Source organism: Notolepis coatsorum (assembly GCF_963971535.1).
Source record: "Notolepis coatsorum genome assembly, chromosome: 16".
Classification (NCBI taxonomy): Eukaryota; Metazoa; Chordata; class Actinopteri; order Aulopiformes; family Paralepididae; genus Notolepis; species Notolepis coatsorum.
The window spans coordinates 11,485,521-11,507,529 of record NC_140180.1 but is presented as its reverse complement, the minus strand read 5'-3'; the positions used below and the strand labels follow the sequence as shown (position 1 = coordinate 11,507,529).

Sequence of the window (22,009 nt, the reverse complement as noted above, 5' to 3'; positions counted from 1 at the left end):
AAGCGGGGAGGAAATCGAGGTAGCAGCTCCAGCCACTGCTCCAGCCATATGCTGAGAGGAGCCCTCCTGTCCCTCTGCCTGCGTGAGACGCCGGGCTCGTCGGTCTCTCTCTCTTCTCGCTCTGCTCTGCCGCCGCCGCTGCTGTTGTGTCCCAGCCTGGGAGACGCGCCATGGGAAGCTCTCATCTGCTCAACAAAGGCATGCCTCTAGGTAAACAAAGCAACACTCCGCTTTTATCTGGGGAAGACGTGTGTGTGTGTGTGTGTGTGAGAGGGGTGGGGGTATTTACGTGTGGGGGGGGGGGGGGGATATCTGTGAGCCCAGTGTATAGTTTTCTGGCTTCTCTTCCCCTCCCCCCTTTCCTACCCTCCTCCCCCTCCCCCTCCTCCTCCTTCTCTCCCACTCGTTTCCCCCTTCTCCCCCTTCTCTCTTTCCCTCCATTATCTTTTTCATCTGTGCATTTCGGTCTCAACACACTGGCTTTTCTCTCGCAGTTACTGTGTGTGTGAGAGCTGTGTGTGTGAGAGCTGTGTGTGTGTGTGTGAGAGCGGTGTGTGTGTGTGTGTGAGAAGGCGCAAATCTGCTATTGAAGAGCACTGGAACACATTAATTTGTGTAGATCGAAATAGATCTCTCTCTCTCTCTCCTTCGAGGGCTAGCTGACACATATTTCCCACTCATTGTGATTCTTTATAGAGAGCAGTTGCCTTGATGCACCCCCACGCGTACACACACACACACACACACACACACACACACACACACACACACACACACACACACACACACACACACACACACTCTCAAACGACTGTTCTAGAAGAATCTAGCGAGGTATGGCCGTAGACGGCGGGTTCCTTTCACACTGGGTTCTATCTATCTATTCTATTTCCTTTCATTCCCTGTCATGTGATTCTGACCGTCTCTTGACAGCGCCGTCTATATTTGTGTGTGTGTGTGTGATCAACAGCAACTCTCTCGCAAAGCCAGAGATCCGAGACGGTAGCCTATAAATCCTGCCCCCCACCCCCCTGAAGGGCAATCATCAATTCACGTTTGATTTATTATAGGTCGCGGGAACAGTTAATGGGAGGGTTCGGATTTATGAAACGGTATGGAGCGTTTGCTGGTAGCGTGTTTGATGCGATGCCATCAGGGGACGGAGTTCTGGCCTGGTTTCTGAGCGAAGCAGGGAGGCTTCAGGTGCAAGCTTCAGATACAAGCTTCAGGTGCAAGCTTCAGGTGCAAGCTTCAGGTGCAAGCTTCAGATACAAACTTCAGATACAAGCTTCAGATACAAGCTTCAGGTGCAAGCTTCAGGTGCAAGCTTCAGATACAAACTTCAGATACAAGCTTCAGATACAAGATTCAGATGCAAGCTTCAGGTGCAAGCTTCAGATACAAACTTCAGATACAAGCTTCAGATACAAGATTCAGATGCAAGCTTCAGATGCAAGCTTCAGGTGCAAGCTTCAGATACAAGCTTCAGATACAAGCTTCAGGTGCAAGCTTCAGATACAAGCTTCAGATACAAGCTTCAGATACAAGCTTCAGGTGCAAGCTTCAGATACAAGCTTCAGATGCAAGCTTCAGGTGCAAGCTTCAGATACAAGCTTCAGGTGCAAGCTTCAGATACAAGCTTCAGGTGCAAGCTTCAGATACAAGCTTCAGGTGCAAGCTTCAGATACAAGCTTCAGGTGCAAGCTTCAGGTGCAAGCTTCAGGTGCAAGCTTCAGACGTAACCAGACGAACGCTCTAACCTCTAACCTACAACATAAGGCGACGGGGGCCTGGAGCAGATCCCGTACTTCAGAGCGACGCAGTGTGTTTGGAACCAGTCCCAGTGAGAGATGTAGTCGCTGCGCGCTGCTCCTTGTTGCAACATGAACTACACATGTGCTACACAGCGGTCCCCCCCCCCCCGAACAAGGCCCCAGTTCTAGTCTCCACCCACCTCTTTGTAACCGTGTCCCTGATTCGACCCGTTGAGGAGGAGTTTTTTTTTATTATTATTTTTTTTTATTATGTTTTTGGTAGATATTTTATTTGTTTTTGTTACCGGGCAGTCCGGTAGAGAGAGAGAGGGAGGAAGTATGGGAGATAGACGGGGGAAGACATTCGGCAAAGGTCGCCGGGTCCGGGAGTCAAACCGGGACGGCCGCGTTGCACCGCAGTGCTGTACGTGGTGTGCCACCCTGGCGCCCCCGAGTTTTTAGTTTTATTAGGATAGCGCCACGGTGAGGACGGATGACTCGGAACTTCATAGGCCTCCTTGCTATGACGTATTTGTCAAGTTTGGTGTGAAATGAGATCAGGAGATGCACTCGTTTGAGTATTAAACATTTGGCCACTATCCATAGGATTCTTCCTCTCGGGGGTCGTGAATGTGCGCCGCAAATTTGAAAAGATTTGAATGAAAAGGTATTCAAGATACGTTAATTCTAAGGTTTGGCCTGGGAAGGACACAGGGTCACCAAAATGAATAGTTCATCCTATAGCAGTCATGAAAGTCATTTTATGATGAATTGAAAATGGGGGACCCTGATGTAAACGAGAGGAAAGTCTTTCTCTGGTCTGCATCCCCTTAACAATTGTATGTATTGAGCCGTACTGTACTGTACCCATTCTGCAATCTGTTAATAAACTCAATCAATGAATGTGCACCGCAAATTTGAAAAGTTTTGATCAAAAGCTATTTGAGTTTTGGCATTCACAAATAGGATGTGTTTGGCAGTAATCTGAAGGTTCCCGGTTCGATTCCGGCTCCTCCCGGGGCAGCGTGTCGAAGTGTCCTTGAGCAAGACACTTAACCCCTAACTGCTCCCGATGAGCAGGTTGGCACCTTGCATGGCCGCCTCTGCCGTCGGTGTGTGAATGTGAATAACAAATTGTAAAGCGCTTTGGATAAAAGAGGGTTATGGCTTTGCAGCTTGGCCAACAAGTGACGACCCCCTTCCTAATCATGGCCAATGTCTTCCCGGGCAATGGGATCTAGACACCACCGATTTGAGACTCTTAACTATGATGTCATCAAAGAGATGGAAACCTAGAACTGCTCAATTAATGAAGAGTATAGGAAGTAGGGCTGAATACATGTATATCACATTCATATTGCTATGAAATACGAGAGTGGAGTAACTATATTACAAAGACTGCATTGTAGGCATTTTAAAATAATAAATGGTTAATATAGTTAATATAAATGAGCGATTGAGAATTCGATTGAGTGTGGGAGACACGCTTCACTGATACCCAGACATATTAGGTCCATAATCCAGAGCTCAGTCGTCACTGGGAAATCCAATAGACCTCAGTGGGAAATCCAATAGACCAGTGGGAAATCCAATAGACCTCAGTGGGAAATCCAATAGACCTCAGTGGGAAATCCAATAGACCTCAGTGGGAAATCCAATAGACCTCAGTGGGAAATCCAATAGACCTCAGTGGGAAATCCAATAGACCTCAGTGGGAAATCCAATAGACCAGTGGGAAATCCAATAGACCTCAGTGGGAAATCCAATAGACCAGTGGGAAATCCAATAGACCAGTGGGAAATCCAATAGACCAGTGGGAAATCCAATAGACCTCAGTGGGAAATCCAATAGACCAGTGGGAAATCCAATAGACCAGTGGGAAATCCAACAATAGACCTCAGTGGGAAATCCAATAGACCTCTCCGGTTTGTCGTCATTGTTCTGCCCAAATAAGGGCATCTGGCTCCATCCGTCTGCCGTAGTGATGTGAGGTTATTAACCCTTTCACTACCACACTACAGAAGGTTAACCTTTCACTACCACACTACAGACGGTTAACCTTTCACTACCACACTACAGAAGGTTAACCTTTCACTACCACACTACAGAAGGTTAACCTTTCACTACCACACTACAGACGGTTAACCTTTCACTACCACACTACAGAAGGTTAACCTTTCACTACCACACTACAGAAGGTTAACCTTTCACTACCGCACTACAGAAGGTTAACCTTTCACTACCACACTACAGACGGTTAACCCTTTGTCGTGTGGCAGTGAAAATGTACCTTCTGTATTGTCGCAGTGAAAGGGTTAACCCTTTGGTAGAGTGGTAGTGAAAGGGTTAAAAGACGCCCGCTGGCCTCTTAACCTTTCACTACCGCACTACAGAAGGTTAATGCTTTCACTACCACACTACAGACGGTTAACCCTTTCACTACCGCACTACAGACGGTTAACCTTTCACTACCACACTACAGACGGTTAACCTTTCACTACCACACTACAGAAGGTTAACCTTTCACTACCACACTACAGAAGGTTAACCTTTCACTACCACACTACAGACGGTTAACCTTTCACTACCACACTACAGAAGGTTAACCTTTCACTACCACACTCTACAGACGGTTAACCTTTCACTACCGCACTACAGACGGTTAACCCTTTGTCGTGTGGCAGTGAAAATTAACCTTCTGTATTGTCGCAGTGAAAGGGTTAACCCGTATTGTCGCAGTGAAAGGGTTAACCCTTTGGTAGAGTGGTAGTGAAAGGGTTAAAAGACGCCCTCTGGCCTCGTCTGTGGTTCACACGGGCCGCTCACCTTGAATGACCACTTCTGCTTTCAATTCATCTCTTTGCAGGGGAGCTTTGAAGTGACAATAAAAAAATATATAAATTGCCAAAACCATCCCGCGCATCAGCCTCAGGCAGGGTACCTGCGTCTTAAAAAGTATTAAAATTACAATTCTCAATTTAAGGCCTTAAAAGGTATTAATAAGTCTTATATTTCATTTGCACAGGTATTACATTTTGAGGGGGCAGCCTCGCTGTTCGGGAGATGAAATAATATTAAATATATAAAAAACATGTGTATTCAAGTTTTTTGCGGGGCTACCGGGAGCTTGGCGCGTCTGGCGAGAGCTTGTATGGTACGCCGCGTGTGAATTTAAATTGGCACAGCCAAAAGTGCAGCCGCCAGTTCAGTGATGCTAGTATGATTGTGAAGTGCTCTAGCTCTAAGTGGTATTAAAAAGGTCTTAAATTGAACTTGTTGAAACCTGCGATACCCTGTCTCAGACTCGGTGCTTCTCACACTGGGGGCGTGTCTTCTCACACTGAGGGCGTGTCTTCTCACACTGAGGGCGTGTTTTCTCACACTGGGGGCGTGTCTTCTCACACTGAGGGCGTGTCTTCTCACACTGGGGGCGTGTCTTCTCACACTGGGGGCGTGTCTTCTCACACTGAGGGCGTGTCTTCTCACACTGGGGGCGTGTCTTCTCATACTGGGGGCGTCGCGACGTTGCCACATCCACTGCTTCAGGGTCGGCAGTGTGTCTCTGGACGAGCCCAGGCAGGCCTGGTTAAGCCGGACCTGGCCACCACACTCTCACATGCCTGTTCTCAACAACAGAGAGTCGGCCCAGTCGGGTCAGTTAGGGACAGTCGCTATCGTAGGCCGGCCCTCCGGCGAAAAATAGACTATAATTAACTAAACATATAGGCTGCGTCTTCCTGTAAAACATCACTTCACCCCCCCCCCCCCCCCCCCCCCCGTTTAACATTACTGGTAAACGGGAAAGTCAAGTCAATTGTTTATTAATCCTTTTATCAATCCCCTTGGGGAATTGCAAATGTCATAGCAGCATATGGGGCAGGGGGGGGGGGGGGGGGGCGTAGGATAGGTAGGTAGTAGTAGTAGTAGTAGGTAGTAATAATAATAGAACAAAGTGCAAACTTAGTAATGATGATAGTGATAACAGTAGTAGTTGTGAACAGTAGGCTAGTGAGTGGCAGGATTTAGTGAGTAGTAATAGTGATGATGGTATACATGGTCCAAACCGTAGTAACACAGACTACGGCCAGAGTCTGTGCAGTGTTTATTATTATGAATGAATGAAAACGTTTCTTTTTGAACATGTATTCTCCACAATCCTCCAAACAAATCACAATATCAAGTTCCGTCAAACGGAACAATCATGATGAAAAAGAAATGATAAACAAAAAGTCAAGAGCAATGTAGTTAGTTAGTTAGTTGACATGTTCAAAAAAGGAGTAGAGGGAAGCTAGGCTTATTTATCCCTACCCCCTTAAGAAAGATACTGTACGTTTTTAGGCTTAATTATTATTATTTTTCCAAAATTAAAACACTTGATGGGTCTATAGGACACGGCGTGATACCATTTTATTCACACTTTCACTTCACTGTGTCCACAAAGGTAAAAGATTTAAAAAGAAAGCGTGCCTAATTGTAAACGAACAGGCCTCCGTGGGGCAGGTCTTGACTCCGTCATCTCCAGCCTTAGGGGGGGTTTGACTCATTCACAACAAACCTTATCCAAGGTCACGGGAAATAACATCTGTGTTTACAACGTAGGGTTGCAGCAGTGATGTGAAATCTTCCCCCATGACTAATAACCGCACGACAACACCGGTATTACCGGTGACACCGGACATCAATATCCGTAGTCGCTCTCACTTTGATCTTTAACGTTATGCGTGCGGCTACATTGATCTGCTGCGTCTGTCTGTCTAACGTGGGCAAAAAATGAATTAAATAGGGTTTTATAAATTTTTTCACCCAATTTAGTCGTTATGCCAATTCCCTTTTCCTGGTCGTCGCGCGCATTGCCCTACTGTCGGTCTGGGGAGGGTGTACTGTAGACTATCACACGCCCTCCTCCGATACATGTGGAGTCGCCAGCTGCTTCTTTTCACCGGACAGCGAGGAGTTTCACTGGGAGAACGTAACGTGTGCGGAGGTTCACGCTATCTATCATCCCCCAGATCCCCTCCCTGCTGAACAGGCGCCCCACCGACCGACCAGTGGGAGTCACTGTTCGCAACGACCAGGACTCGTACCCCACCGGCTTCCCGACCGCGAACACGGCTAATAATTAGCTCATAGGGACGACTGACCAAAAATGGGTTTTATTTCTATTCAAAACATTTAAAACATACACCGGTGGGCAAGTGATGTTTTAAGAGTGGAATTGTCATTTAAAGGGGAACTATTTTACTATTTCTTTCACTATTTGGGCACTTTTACACAATTCCTGTGAGTTTATGGAACACCTCTGTAATTATATATATTTTTTAATTCATTGTTTTGTATTTCATACAAGTCCTCAAAAACAGCTTTTTTCTACCTCAAGATCTCGAGCCGTTTTGAGCCTGGCCACCTAAACCACTGCGCCGCGGCGCCGGCGCCTGAACATTAACATGCAGCTGAGTCTCTCTGACATCACAAATCATCACATTTTCAGATGACTCAGTTCAGTGAGGGTGAATATTGTGAGAGGAGAATTGGAAGAATGCGCCAATATGAGAATTAGAGACATAGATCATATTAATATAAGTCCACATAGCTAGGAAACAATGCTAAACACTGAAAAAGGCCATTTATAAGATAGTTCCCCTTTAAAGTAGATCAGGTGTCAGTGTAGTGACAGGGCTCCAGTCTTCAGATCCGTCTCGGCGCACAGTGAAGATCACTCGACATTTAACGACGCGCCGCTTGGCAATCGTTCCGTTGCTGCCCCTCGTTGATTGATGCCCGTTTGTGACTCCCGGCCAGGCAGGGGTTCCCGTGATCCGCAAGCGTTGAGTTGTGTCTAATCTGATTACCGAGACCCAGCTAAATGACACAGATGCCCGTCAGTTACACACACACACACACACGCCCCCTCCCCGCTGAGATCAGATTGGCTAGATAAAAGACCCTGGGGTAATCATCTTATTAGCCAATTTCAAACTCATCGTGGTAAATGATGGGTTAGGTTAAACCTTTTTGGAATGATTAGATTGGTTGATTTAAAAGTTGAATGATTTGATTGTGTGTAGCTAATACCCCCAGACTAATGTAATTTGTCAATGTATGATTCAGGTGGCATAGTTACACAACACAGAATATGTTTACATGCGGATGGCAAACTGGAATGAACTGAAAAGCGGTTAAATTTTTCCATCTGATCTAACTGTATTGTACGAGAAAATCACCATTTGCAAATGTTTTTTTCACAATCTAATATAATTATTATTATTATATATATATATTTTTTTTACAGTCGATTATTAATTTCAATATAGAATATTCGTTGACAGCCCTACAAGTACAATTAGTTACTGCACACTACATCACCCCTGAGTGGAGCATGGAAAGCCAAACTTTCCCCCCACTGTACCGAAAACCCGTACCGAACCGTGACTTCAAAACCGAGGTACGTACCGTACCGTGGTTTTGGTGTACCATTACACCCCTAATATGTGGTAAAGGCTGCAACAAAGGCAATTCTTAAAGGGGATTAGGCGACATATTGTGGAAGATATGGCTTCTCCTTTGGCTACTCCTTGCAGTTTGGCCAAGGTATGATGTCTTCAGATCAATCAGCCTAAACAAGCTCTTCGTAATTACTCATCCCTCGATGATGTCACAATGGGACACATTAGTTGTGTTTTTTGGAGCAAGGAACCATGCTTACCTAATGTACTGCTCGGTTTGTAAATGTTTTTTTTTCTACTCTTGGGTGTGGGGTAGCCAGGCAGGCGTGGTGCTACACCCATAAACACACTGTGATCGACACAGGGGAAGAAAGAGGGAAATAAATCATTCAAATGAGATTTAGACTAGTTTCTTTAATACATAATTCAAATGAGATTTAGACTTGTGAAGGAGAATGGGCTTCTAAAGGAAAAGCAGACGAGGCTGGTCTTTAATTATTATCAAATAGAAGTTTATTCAACTTAAAGCATTGGTTTAAGAGTACAGAATTGATTTAGAACAGAAGTAATACAGAACAGGGGTAATACAGAACCAACTTGATATGAAACCCGGCGCCGGTCAGAAAAGGAGGAAGAAGAAGAGAGGGGTCCCTCCCCTTACATTGACCTTTATAGACATTCTAGAACAGTTGATCACATGACAGCATGACAGGCTTAAACAGGCGTATCTTCTCCCTAACATCATACCATATGAGCATCCATCCTGACCTGTCATTATGCCTCTGTTTGGTGTAGACAAACACAGCCCTTCACAGAGGCCTGTTAAAGTTAATATTTTACAGAATACTGTGGAAGGGCTGAGATCGATCGCAATGATGTAACTCTGATCTAATATCATATAGAAACTATACATTTTCCACTACACTTGTTTCTTTAATACATAATACAATGAGATTTAGACTAGTTTCTTTAATACATAATTAAAGTTAGATTTAGACTTGTTTCTTTAATACATAATTAAAATTGGATTTAGACTAGTTTATTTAATACATAATTAAAGTTAGATTTAGACTAGTTTCTAATACATAATTAAAATGATAGTGTCTTTAATAAATAATAAAAATTGGATTTAGTTTCTAAATCAACAACTGAACAAACACGTCCCACAGATTCAAGGAAGTCGTATAAAAAAAAAAATAGCTGAAGGGCGGTCAGGTGGTGTAGCGGAGATTGCGCTCGTCACCAACGCAGGAGATGCTGGGTTCGAGCCCAGCTCTCGGCGTTGCTACCAGCTTGGCTGGTCGTTCATACTAATACAATTGGCAGTATTAGGGGGTGGGAAGCTGGTGGGTGGGAATCTGCCGTTGTGGACAGCGACGCCTACAGGTCAGGTCTCTGCGCTTGCTCAACGGGGGCAGGACTTAGCGTGCCCTCCCATGCGTTACACTTCACCAATGAGAGTCCTCGCTCCAAGTGAAAAGATGTCACTGGCAGTCGCCACACGCATCGGAGGAAGCGTGCGGCCGGCTTCGGGACGCTCTTGTACCGACTCGTAGGAGAACATGCATACAGCAGCCAGGTAGGGGAGGGGGGGAATTGTCACGGCGACTAAATTGGACGGGGAGAAAAAACAGAAAATCGGAGAAAGAGAAATAATAAAAAAAATTAAATAAAAATAGCTGAAAAGATATACAATGTGTAATTTTCGCAACGTGCACAATCAACGAGTGGAGGACGAGTATGAATGACACGGAGCACAGAGCCTTGCTCTTGACACGGCTGCTGCATCCTCACTCCATCACCCAGAGGACTCATTTAGAAAAGCCTGACCTGCAGTTAATGCAGGGTGAGTGGAGGGCGGCCAACCATCTACACTAGCTCACACTGTATCTCGTGTCCGGGGCACGGCGGGGCAGGGACTTTACCAGGCACAGTTTAGCGCGCAGGGTTATAAACATGCATGCTGTGTGTGTTAGGGTGCTTTCACACCAGAGCTGTTTGGTCCGGACTATCGGACCAGAATTTGATAGTCCGCTTTTTTGGGGTGGTGTGAATGCGCAGTCGAACTCTGGTGCGGACCAAACACGCAAACTCTGGTCCGCCTGAAAATGTAGGTCTCGGTTCGCCTCATCGGACCAAACGCGGACCAAATAAGTGAGTCACGACTCTCACGAGCAGAGCGCTAAATTACTACCTAACCAATCGGATGTGCGATATGAGGTAGCGTTACGAGCAGAGCAATGTGTGTGGACAAGAGGCGGGTTGCCTGTAGGGAGGGGCTTTTAGAGACCCATGTTTTTTTTTGCTTCGAAAAGAGGGACATCCTTTCAATATGCGGGATGCGGGACATTCGGTCAAATGGTGGAACTGGAGTCAGACAGGGCTCGCAGTCACACACACACGCGTGCGCAAAAAAAAACTCCTAACCGGTCAACCTCACCGGCGCTTCATGCAATCAAACCGAGAGACCGTCCGCTCCCCGACTCTCTCTCCGCTACACTCCTCCCGCTGCGTCTACTACTACACACACACACACACACACACACACACACACACACACACACACACACACACACACACACACAATAGGGAGTCGCATTCACACACACACATTTTCACTCTGTTGTGTCCAATAGACGAGCGCCCTTTTCGTCCGCGTGACATTGTTCAGAAAGTTTGGTGCGCTTGACAAATTGCAATGTGAATGCAGACGAACCAAATGAAGAATGCAAGAATGTTGCAACTTCACCCCCAGAATCGCACCGAGTCCACCAAAACTATATGTGAAAGCGCCCTAAGATGAGATAAAGACAAGGTGAGACAAGATATTACTTTATTGATCCCCTTGGGGAAATTTGGGCGTCATAGCAGCATGGGGTACAGCAGGGTTTCCGTTAGAAAAAATTGTTGCCGGTCTCCGTGACCGGCAAGATTTCAATCTACCGGACAAATGAGATTAATTCCGGTCAACTTTGGTGATTTATCGGGATTTAAAATAAATTGGCCTAAGTCGGCTTTTCTTCCTCTTAACACCAGTGCAAAAAAAGAGACAACCCTCCCAGGTGCGATACCCATGGTCAAACATTTCAGATGCTTGGGTGTGGAAATATTTCCCACCATAAGACAAACGGTGAAGCACAATTACACAAAAATACAGAACAAAATCAAAGACGACCTGGACAGGTGGGCAAAACTTAAAAACTCAGTACAGGCAAGGGTATCAATAGTTAAGATGGATGTATTACCAAGAATCAATTTCTTCAGCTCAATGCTTCCGTTACCTCCTCCAGAGGGCTACTGGAAAAGATTACAAACCTCCACATACAAATTTATTTGGAATAACAAACCACCTCGCATAAAAAGATCCACCGCACAGAGAAATAAAGCAGACGGTGGCATGGCAGTCCCAGATTTTTTACAATATTTTAATGCCTTCACATTAAGACCATTGAAGAAGATATGGTTTGACCCCGAGGCTTTGGTATCTTGGAGAAAATTAGAAGAAAACATAGTAGCCCCACAGAGATTGAAAGACATAGCATACACTAAACTTTCAATCAAGCATTGTGAGCGAGAATTTGGCCCAATAATTACCCATGCAATCAGGACATGGCGGGAAACACAAAGGAAATTTCCTAACCCTCAAGTATGGCATAATCACACTCCCATATTCAATAACAATGCTCTCTTAATGGGAAAACGACCTATAAGATTCCCTATATGGGAAGAGAGAGGCATACACTCATTAGGGGATATTTTTAATAACAAGGGCCTCTGTAGTTATGTCGAAATATGCATAAAGTTTAACCTCACCGAGTCCACATGGCTTTTTTACATACAGTTACGACTTTGTATGAGATCTCACGGTGTTCCATTACACATACCAATTGAACACCACAGATACCACAAATTTTTCTATGAAAGAGATACATTGGGAGGTTTTGTATCAGGTTTTTATTATCAATTACTAACGTCCTCGTATGAAACCCTTCAACTAGACAATGTCTGGAGGAGGGATATACCAGACCTGGAAAATGACTTTGATTGGCAAGGAGCCTGGGCAAATGTCCGACTTACATCAAGGAACCCGGATCATCAACAAATCAATCTGAACTATATTCACAGGACATACTTGACTCCTATAAGGCTGTGCAAAATGGGGCTTATACAAGACTCCAAATGCTCCCAATGTACAAATGGGGACGAAGGAACATTTATGCACATGTATTGGGACTGCCCACCAGTTAAGGCATTCTGGAAAGATGTGTCCCAACAATTATCAATACTCGTATTTTGGAATATACCTGTACACCCCGCGGTATTGCTATTGAATGATGTTTTTGAGTTTGCAGTGAATCCACAACTAAAAAGATTGGTTTTATCGGGTATCACAGTAGCTAAAAAACTGATCGCATCACGTTGGTTTCAACCGGAAAAAATGTGCCGGAAAGTGTGGTTTCTTACATATCTCGATGTGATATATCAAGAAATATCTACAGCAAGAATTCTGGGGCTCAATGAATCCAAAATGTCAATGTGGTTAGAAGTGGTGGAGAGAATAAAAGCTAGCCTATAATGGTAGTGTCTGGTTAGGAGTGAGGGATAATGGAGGTACTATCCAAGAGGGGGTCCGGGAGGGGGGGGTTTGAGCTGGAGCATATGTGTGTAGGGTTTTAGAAAATAGGTATTAGGGGTATATTATATACTAACATTTATATAATTGTAACTTCGCTGGATATACACTGTATACGGTTAAAATGTTATTATTGACTATTTTTGTTTTATCCTGTTTCTGTACTTGCATATATTTTAACCACCTTTACTGAAAGTTTCATTATACATTGTGTGTTGAGTACTGACTTTTAATAAGTTTTGTTTTGCAATAATAAAAAAAAATTCCGGTCATAGTTTATTGAGCTTTAAAACAATTGATATGCAGGCTATATAAAGAATGTCATCCTCAAGGCATGTAGATTTATAATAGTATTACTTAAAACTAGGCTACTTTTGCGTATACAGTCATTAATATATTCCAAATAAAATAAGTCCCTCGATACTCCGTGCTGCTGCTGACTTGAAATAAAATAGACCGCGTATGTGGGCAGTCGGTCCGACACTAAACAGCAGTCTGTTATAATCACATTTTTATGAGCTAACGAATTCCGTTATATTGGACATTTGTATTAATTATATCAAGCGAAGAACTGAGAAAGCAGAGAGACGGCAACATTATCGTGGTTTGCGTGACGACTCTCTCCACCTCGCAACGACTTATTTGCAAAGAGTATGGCGCTGCAGAGCAGCTGATCCAGCTGTTATTGGCTCTTTTCTGGGAACCGCACAGCAGCGCCCCCCACCCAACATTGGCTGAAAATGGCTGAATTGGAGTACTGCTGGAATACTGCATTGTGCTGCTGTTGCTATGGCTCTGCAGCTTCACAAAAGTTCGCACACCCAGCACTAAGCTCTCGGTGACAACGTCGTTGTCATTATTAGAAGCAACGAGGAAACAAATGTAATGATCGTTTCGTTCATCGCATAGGCTATTTAATTTTAGCCTATTTTAATACAATTCAAATAATCAAATTGTGCTTAGACTCAGGGAATTATTTTCACCGGACATTAAGACCGGAGAGATGAAATATGTCGGACTTCAACAGATTTTGCCGGTCAAATACCGGTAATTACCGGCTAACGGAAACGCTGGGGTACAGGTATGGGCAGGGTAATAGTAGAAAGACGTAAATATAGGCAATATAATTAACTCAGAATATACAAATATGAGAAAAGTAAACGGTATACACAAGGTACCCTAACTGGCAGGATATACTGTACGTCATACGTTGTAGTCTGTGCAGCATTTGGTGGTTAAGAGTCAACACACACTTAATGGTCAGACATTCCTAATAGTTCTCGAGTTCTGCAGCCGTCAGTTCTGCAGCCGTCAGTTCTGTAGCCGTCAGTTCTGTAGCCGTCAGTTCTGTATCCATCAGTTCCGTAGCCGTCAGTTCTTCAGCCTCCAGTTCTTCAGCCTCCAGTTCTTCAGCCTCCAGTTCTTCAGCCTCCAGTTCTTCAGCCTCCAGTTCTTCAGCCTCCAGTTCTTCAGCCTCCAGTTCTTCAGCCTCCAGTTCTTCAGCCGTCAGTTCTTCAGCCTCCAGTTCTTCAGCCTCCAGTTCTTCAGCCTCCAGCCTCCAGTTCTTCAGCCTCCAGTTCTTCAGCCTCCAGTTCTTTAGCCTCCAGTTCTTCAGCCTCCAGTTCTTCAGCCATCAGTTCTGCAGCCGTCAGTTCTGTAGCCGTCAGTTCTGCAGCCGTCGGTTCCTGCATGCCTTGTAGAATTCCACACATAAGAAAGAAAGATACTGGGATGAATAAACAAAATAGGAAATACAATGTAGAAATGCATGCAATACATAAATAAATATGAATCTCCATATATGAAATAGAACATTTAGATAAGGTGCTACTAGATGTTTTGGTGAGTTCTTTGTTTTTTTGTGGAAGTAGCCCTTCTTAAAAATGCATGAACATTCACTGATAATTGGTCTGTAGTGGAGTCTACAAGGTCTACATTGCCGGACCTTGTAGACTGACATAATTCTGTGCATAGTTTAGTCTACACAGGCCATATTTCAAATAATCAAATAATCAAACTTCATTCATCTTAAACATTCTTGATTTGGGGGATTGGTAGTTCCCATGAAATCTGAAGTTGTTCAAATGACAACAGCGATCCACCTTGAATTAAATCACACAGCCGAGTGAAACCTTGTTGGCTGCGTCACAGTCACGAAAGGGGCTACTTAATTCATTAATCCAATCCACTTTATTTATAGAGCACATTTAAAAACAACAAAGTTTACCAAAGTGCTGTACAAGTCCCACAACATAAGATAAAAAAAAAAATAAAATTATTATAAAAAAAAAAAAAAAAAAAAAAAAATTTTTTATTCGAAGCTTCGAATTAAAATCGAAGCTCGGCCCCAAAGCTTCGATTGCCAAAAAAAGCTTTGAAGGTCAGCCCTAGTGGACAAGCCACACCGTATGAAATGACAACGGAAGCCGCTGTAGACGTCCTCTCTCTGTATCGTCTCTCACTCTCTCTGTATCCTGTGACTGTATCTCTAGACACACGTCGTCGCTCCCAGTGTAATGTAACATGTCATGGACACGTAGGTCAAGTGCCTCGCTGCCCTTTTTCCTGCTGGTTGGTGCGTAAAGGGTGGTGGTGGGGTGTTGGGCTACATCTTGCTGGTTGGTGCATAAAGGGTGCTGGTGGTGGGTGGGGTGTTGGGCTACATCTTGCTGCTCAGGGGTGCATGTGTAGAGGAAGTGTGTAGTAGTAGAGCATCGTTAGAAGCGGTAATCAAACCGGCAACCTCACCCGGCCTAACCGAGCTGCCGCCGACCTGTAAACCTGTATATGTTTTCACCTGTCCTTTTGTTTAGCTGTGCTGTGAGTTGTGATGGGAACTGAAAGCTGACAAACCTGAAACACACTCGGGGATGCAGATCGTGTGTGTGTGTGTGTGTGTGTGTGTGTGTGTGTGACATTGTATATGTATCAACTTGCATGTCTTGGTATGTGTCTGGGGTGTACCTGCAATTTAGGGTACAGTATATCAAAGGTGTGTGTGTGTGTTTTGCGTACCATGGGGGAGGATTGTGGTATTCTCTTTTTCTACTTGGTTGGCAACTGAACCGTGGGCAGAGCGGGAGGGAGAGAGGGAGAGTGTGGGGTGGCAGAGAAGGAGGGAGAGAGTGAAAGGAAAAGCTTATTAAAATATGATATTGGGCCTCATTTATCAATACAGTACAAATGAGCTCTACATACAAATTGTAGTGTATTTTGCTTGATAGATGAGGCCCGTTGTGAGGGGAAAAGGTGAAAACACATTGGTAGATTATTTAGAGACGGGGGAGGGAAGCAAGCAGAAAAGAGACTGGAAGAGAGACATCGAAAGGGACTGGGAGAGAGACATCGAAAGGGACTGGGAGAGAGACATTGAAAGAGACTGGGAGAGAGACATCGAAAGAGACTGGGAGAGAGATATTGAAAGGGACTGGGAGAGAGATATTGAAAGGGACTGGGAGAGAGATATTGAAAGGGACTGGGAGAGAGATATTGAAAGAGACTGGGAGAGAGACATCGAAAGAGACTGGGAGAGAGACATCGAAAGGGACTGGGAGAGAGACATCGAAAGAGACTGGGAGAGAGACATCGAAAGAGACTGGGAGAGAGATATTGAAAGAGACTGGGAGAGACACATCGAAAGAGACTGGGAGAGAGATATTGAAAGGGACTGGGAGAGAGACATCGAAAGTGACTGGGAGAGAGACATTGAAAGTGACTGGGAGAGAGACATCGAAAGAGACTGGGAGAGAGACATCGAAAGTGACTGGGAGAGAGACATTGAAAGTGACTGGGAGAGAGACATTGAAAGAGACTGGGAGAGATACGTGGAAAGTGACTGGGAGAGAGACATTGAAAGAGACTGGGAGAGATGTGGAAAGGGACTGGGAGAGAGACATTGAAAGAGACTGGGAGAGAGACATTGAAAGAGACTGGGAGAGATACGTGGAAAGTGACTTGGAGAGAGACACTGAAAGTGACTGGGAGAGAGACACTGAAAGTGACTGGGAGAGAGACACTGAAAGTGACTGGGAGAGAGACACTGAAAGAGACTGGGAGAGATGTGGAAAGGGACTGGGAGAGAGACATCGAAAGTCACTGGGAGAGAGACATTGAAAGAGACTGGGAGAGATACGTGGAAAGTGACTGGGAGAGAGACATTGAAAGTGACTGGGAGAGAGACGTGGAAAGGGATGAGGAGAGAGTCCGAAACAGAGAGGGAGGTGGGATGTGAGACGCCATGTTGCTGCATGCCACAGTAGCTAGGGACATCATAAATCACTGCCAGGCAGGCTGCTGGTAGCTACAGTAGCAGGCTGCCGCTGGCTGATTACAGGTGCTGACGGCAAAGCCTGCCCTCCACAGAGCCGGAATGGATGGAAACGGAGCCTGTGTAATCACCAGAGTTTGGCCAGGTTTGTACATACGGACGCCATGTTGTGGCCACCTTCAGTCATAGTGAGTCACTGTTTTGAAACCTTGCTGTCCAAACCCTGGTAATGAACGGCTCTGGATAGAAAGGCTCTGTCCTGGTCTTAGGCTCCCGTGGTGGTTTCCTCTGGTAGAGCCAAGATGGCTTCCACATAATTTCATTGAAACAAGTCGTTTCGTGTGGAGTCAGTGTATTAGACTATAAAACAGTGTGTGTGTTAGGAATGTTAGTTTTACCTTCACGCATGTTAAAATGAGATAATCCTTTATTGATCCCCTTGGGGAAATTCAGGAAGATAAGATAAGATGAGATAATTTATTCCTTTATTGATCCTCTTGGGGAAATTCAGGAATATGAGGTAAGATATTCCTTTATTGATCCCTTTGGGGAATGTTGGAAATGTTGGTCATGCCCAAATGACACGTACTCTACCTTTAATGCCTTGACTCTACTGTCAATGTATTGCATAGCTTACTATAGTCTATGGCCCACGATCTGTAACTTCTGGGTAATAGCTGTAGTCGATGTGTTTACTATATCTATATCTGTACATATCCCTTACCTACTCATAATAGTTACGCTGCTGGCCAGTGTGACTACCATAGTGTCTTTATACCTACAGTATATCAGTGTACATATTAATACTACAACTCTGTACATACATCTGATTAGCAATATTACTCAGTTATATATTTTATACCCAGTTTAATCACCTGTACATTACTATCCAACATTTGCACTCTGGTTGGATTGCCAAACTTCTTTTTCGTTCGTACTGTAGCTAGCTACTTGTGCTGTGCCTGTATAATGACAATGCATTTAAATCTATATTAATCTATATCTGTGCTTATGGCTGTGTTTATTAGCGCTACCCCTCATTGCTTCGTGGAGCCGCCATTGCTGTTTTGCCAGCGACGGCCCGGCATCAACTGTGGTTCCAATCAGGGGCCGCGTTCCACAACAGAACAGTTGGCTCAGATTGCGTTGCAATTTCTGGAAATCGAGGTGGATACGAGGAAGGCCAGTCTCTGTATCACACAAGTCGAGAGAAAAAAAGTATTGTGAGACTGGCTTCCAGGCTCAGACATCACAGCTGTACTGGCCAAAACAAACATTTGATTCGCAATGACCGTTCTATCAATGTTCTTTCCTCTCCTCGCTGGTCACATAGATAACGCTGCTGCTAATCACAACGAAACCATCTGGACGGTGGATTCGTAATCTTCCCGTTCAATTGACTTTCAATTCAGTCGACTCGGTTCTTTGGAGACGGGACGCACACGTCTGGAGAACCAGTGCGGCGGCGTAGCCGAGCAGATAAAGTTCAGGCTGACTTATATATATTTCTTCTTTATATATTTTTTTTAGCATTTTTACAGCTTTTCTGGTCACGCAGGACCGACAGAGGAGAGGGAGAACGGGAGGAGATGTGGGGAAGATATGCGACAAATATCACCCCGGGAGCGGGAGGCGAACCCGGGACGGCCGCGTAGGTGTGCGAGGCACTACTATGCGGTGCGCCACGAGGGTGCCCCAGGCTGACTTATATTTTTATCTTTTTTTACAAACAGCCTGAATTTAGGCTTTTTGGAGTGCAGGCCTTTATCTCCTTGAATACGGTCTCTCTCGACTACCTCAAGCAGAGTTTTCTCTTCAGGCAGGTGAGGGCAGGTGAGGTCAGGCAGGTGAGGTCAGGTGAGGTCAGGCAGGTGAGGTCAGGATAGACACGCCTGACCTCTTAACCCCTTAAGCTTGCCCCCAATTTGGCCGAAAACTAAAGCGATTTGCATACCTTTTTTGCTAAGCTTAGCTTGATACTTTAGAGTCTGGTCTCTTTTGAAAGGTAACATTCTGAAGTTGCAAAGTCAATAAAGAAAGAGCATAGAGGTATGAGTATGAGTTCTATAGCCTGAATTCTTATGTAGTACAGGTCCAAATTTGATAAGAATATTAGTGTTTGAGAGGTTTTGGAAAAGTGTGTACCGGTAAAAAAAATAACTGCGTGATTATCCAAGATAGCCGCCCACTTCAATTCATTCTGACGCTCGAGTCACAACAACAACGGACTTCTTCGTCAACTTTCACCACCATCCCCCACTCTCACCCGCTCGGCTGCGGTCTCTTTTTCGGAGCGGAAGCTCAGCTGCCGCACCTCAGTTCATCAATTCGTTTTACAAACACTGGGAAACACTGGCACACAAAGGTTTGCATGTTAACAGGAAATAAACCTGCTCTACAGTTTAAGAAACATGAGTAGATTCTCACCGTAATCCCTGCCACAGAAATGACAAAGAGGGAAGCTGCCTCTGGCGATGCACGAATCCTTGCACAAGCAACAACGTCCTGCCAGCCAGAGTGCTTTTTAGTCGCTGGTGGCAGCTTTTGTCTGTTGTTAATATCTTGGAATTGTGTTCGAGGACGATTTAGGGAGATACAGTGAAATAATAATAGCTTCATTTTATATAGCGCCTTTCAAAAGACCCAAGGTCGCTTTACAAAGGGGGGGGGGGAATAACAAAAGTAACAAACAGTGGACAGACACAACATACAAAGTGAGAAATTAGGGGTTAAAGGCCAAGTTGAAGAGGTGGGTTTTGAGCAGTTTTTTGAATGAGTCCAGAGTTGGGGCATTGCGGAGTTCTGCAGGGAGGGAGTTCCAGAGGGTGGGAGCTGCCACACTGAAAGCTCTGTCTCCGAAGGTCCGCAGTCTGGTTCGGGGGATGAAGAGCTGACCAGTGTCTGTGGATCGCAGGGGTGGAGGAAGTCAGTGAGGTACTGAGGTGCCAGAACGTGGAGGGATTTGTAGGTGAGCAGGAGGGTTTTGTAGGTGATGCAGGATTTGATGGGGAGCCAGTGGAGGTGGATGAGGGTGGGGGTGATGTGCTGCCAGGGTTTGGTGCGGGTTAGAACTAGGGATGGGTACCTTTTCACATTTGAACCGATACGGTACCGGTACCTGTGAATCGATACCGGTACCCAACGGTACCTTTTTTCGGTACTTTAGTCTCAAGAAATTTTATTTACCTACCTCAGTCGTAAAAAAAAAAATCCAAACTTCAAATAACTACAATTTCGACCGTTTTCGGCTTGTCATTGCTCCGACTGCTTTGTTGTTGAATCAAGTCAAATCCTAGGTAAGCATATATTGTGCGTGTGAACGTTGACATGAAAAGAAAAAAAGTAATCTCACCGGTATCTCACTTGAATCGTGTTTGACGTGTTTCGGTTCGGTACCTCAAAAGTACCGAATTCGGTACCCATCCCTAGTTAGAACCCTGGCAGCTGAATTTTGAACATTGAAAGGCATCGCTTAGTCTGACCTAGTCTCCACAGTCCACACTATGTTAGCGCTGTGCGAGAGCAGGAGAACGTCTGGCCTCTCTCCACACTATGTTAGCACTGTGCGAGAGCAGGAGAACGTCTGGCCTCTAGTCTCTCCACACTATGTTAGCGCTGTGCGAGAGCAGGAGAACGTCTGGCCTCTCTCCACACTATGTTAGCGCTGTGCGAGAGCAGGAGAACGTCTGGCCTCTCTCCACACTATGTTAGCACTGTGCGAGAGCAGGAGAACGTCTGGCCTCTCTCCACACTATGTTAGCGCTGTGCGAGAGCAGGAGAACGTCTGGCCTCTCTCCACACTATGTTAGCACTGTGCGAGAGCAGGAGAAAGTCTGACCTCTCTCCACACTATGTTAGCGCTGTGCGAGAGCAGGAGAACGTCTGGCCTCTCTCCACACTATGTTAGCACTGTGCGAGAGCAGGAGAACGTCTGGCCTCTCTCCACACTATGTTAGCGCTGTGCGAGAGCAGGAGAACGTCTGGCCTCTAGTCTCTCCACACTATGTTAGCGCTGTGCGAGAGCAGGAGAACGTCTGGCCTCCCTCTCTCCACACTATGTTAGCGCTGTGCGAGAGCAGGAGAACGTCTGGCCTCCCTCTCTCCACACTATGTTAGCGCTGTGCGAGAGCAGGAGAACGTCTGGCCTCCCTCTCTCCACACTATGTTAGCGCTGTGCGAGAGCAGGAGAACGTCTGGCCTCTCTCCACACTATGTTAGCGCTGTGCGAGAGCAGGAGAACGTCTGGCCTCTCTCCACACTATGTTAGCGCTGTGCGAGAGCAGGAGAACGTCTGGCCTCTCTCCACACTATGTTAGCGCTGTGCGAGAGCAGGAGAACGTCTGGCCTCTCTCCACACTATGTTAGCGCTGTGCGAGAGCAGGAGAACGTCTGGCCTCTAGTCTCTCCACACTATGTTAGCGCTGTGCGAGAGCAGGAGAACGTCTGGCCTCTCTCCACACTATGTTAGCGCTGTGCGAGAGCAGGAGAACGTCTGGCCTCTAGTCTCTCCACACTATGTTAGCACTGTGCGAGAGCAGGAGAACGTCTGGCCTCTAGTCTCTCCACACTATGTTAGCACTGTGCGAGAGCAGGAGAAAGTCTGACCTCTCTCCACACTATGTTAGCACTGTGCGAGAGCAGGAGAACGTCTGGCCTCTAGTCTCTCCACACTATGTTAGCGCTGTGCGAGAGCAGGAGAACGTCTGGCCTCTCTCCACACTATGTTAGCGCTGTGCGAGAGCAGGAGAACGTCTGACCTCCCTCTCTCCACACTATGTTAGCACTGTGCGAGAGCAGGAGAACGTCTGGCCTCCCTCTCTCCACACTATGTTAGCACTGTGCGAGAGCAGGAGAACGTCTGGCCTCTCTCCACACTATGTTAGCGCTGTGCGAGAGCAGGAGAACGTCTGGC

At 45.6% G+C, this 22,009-nt stretch overlaps 1 protein-coding gene across 1 annotated transcript in view; it reads left to right on the top strand.

Annotated features, from left to right (window-relative positions):
• Positions 1-13: 13 nt before the first annotated feature.
• The window catches only part of LOC311242881 (C-terminal-binding protein 1), a gene marked incomplete at its 3' end in the record, with an annotated part of 63,842 nt that continues 41,846 nt past the window's right edge, over positions 14-22,009 (top strand). The window contains exon 1 of the mRNA XM_084331946.1: positions 14-210. Coding sequence (XP_084188072.1) covers positions 171-210 — 40 coding nt within the window. The 5' untranslated portion in view covers positions 14-170. The remainder of the gene's footprint in view (positions 211-22,009) is intronic.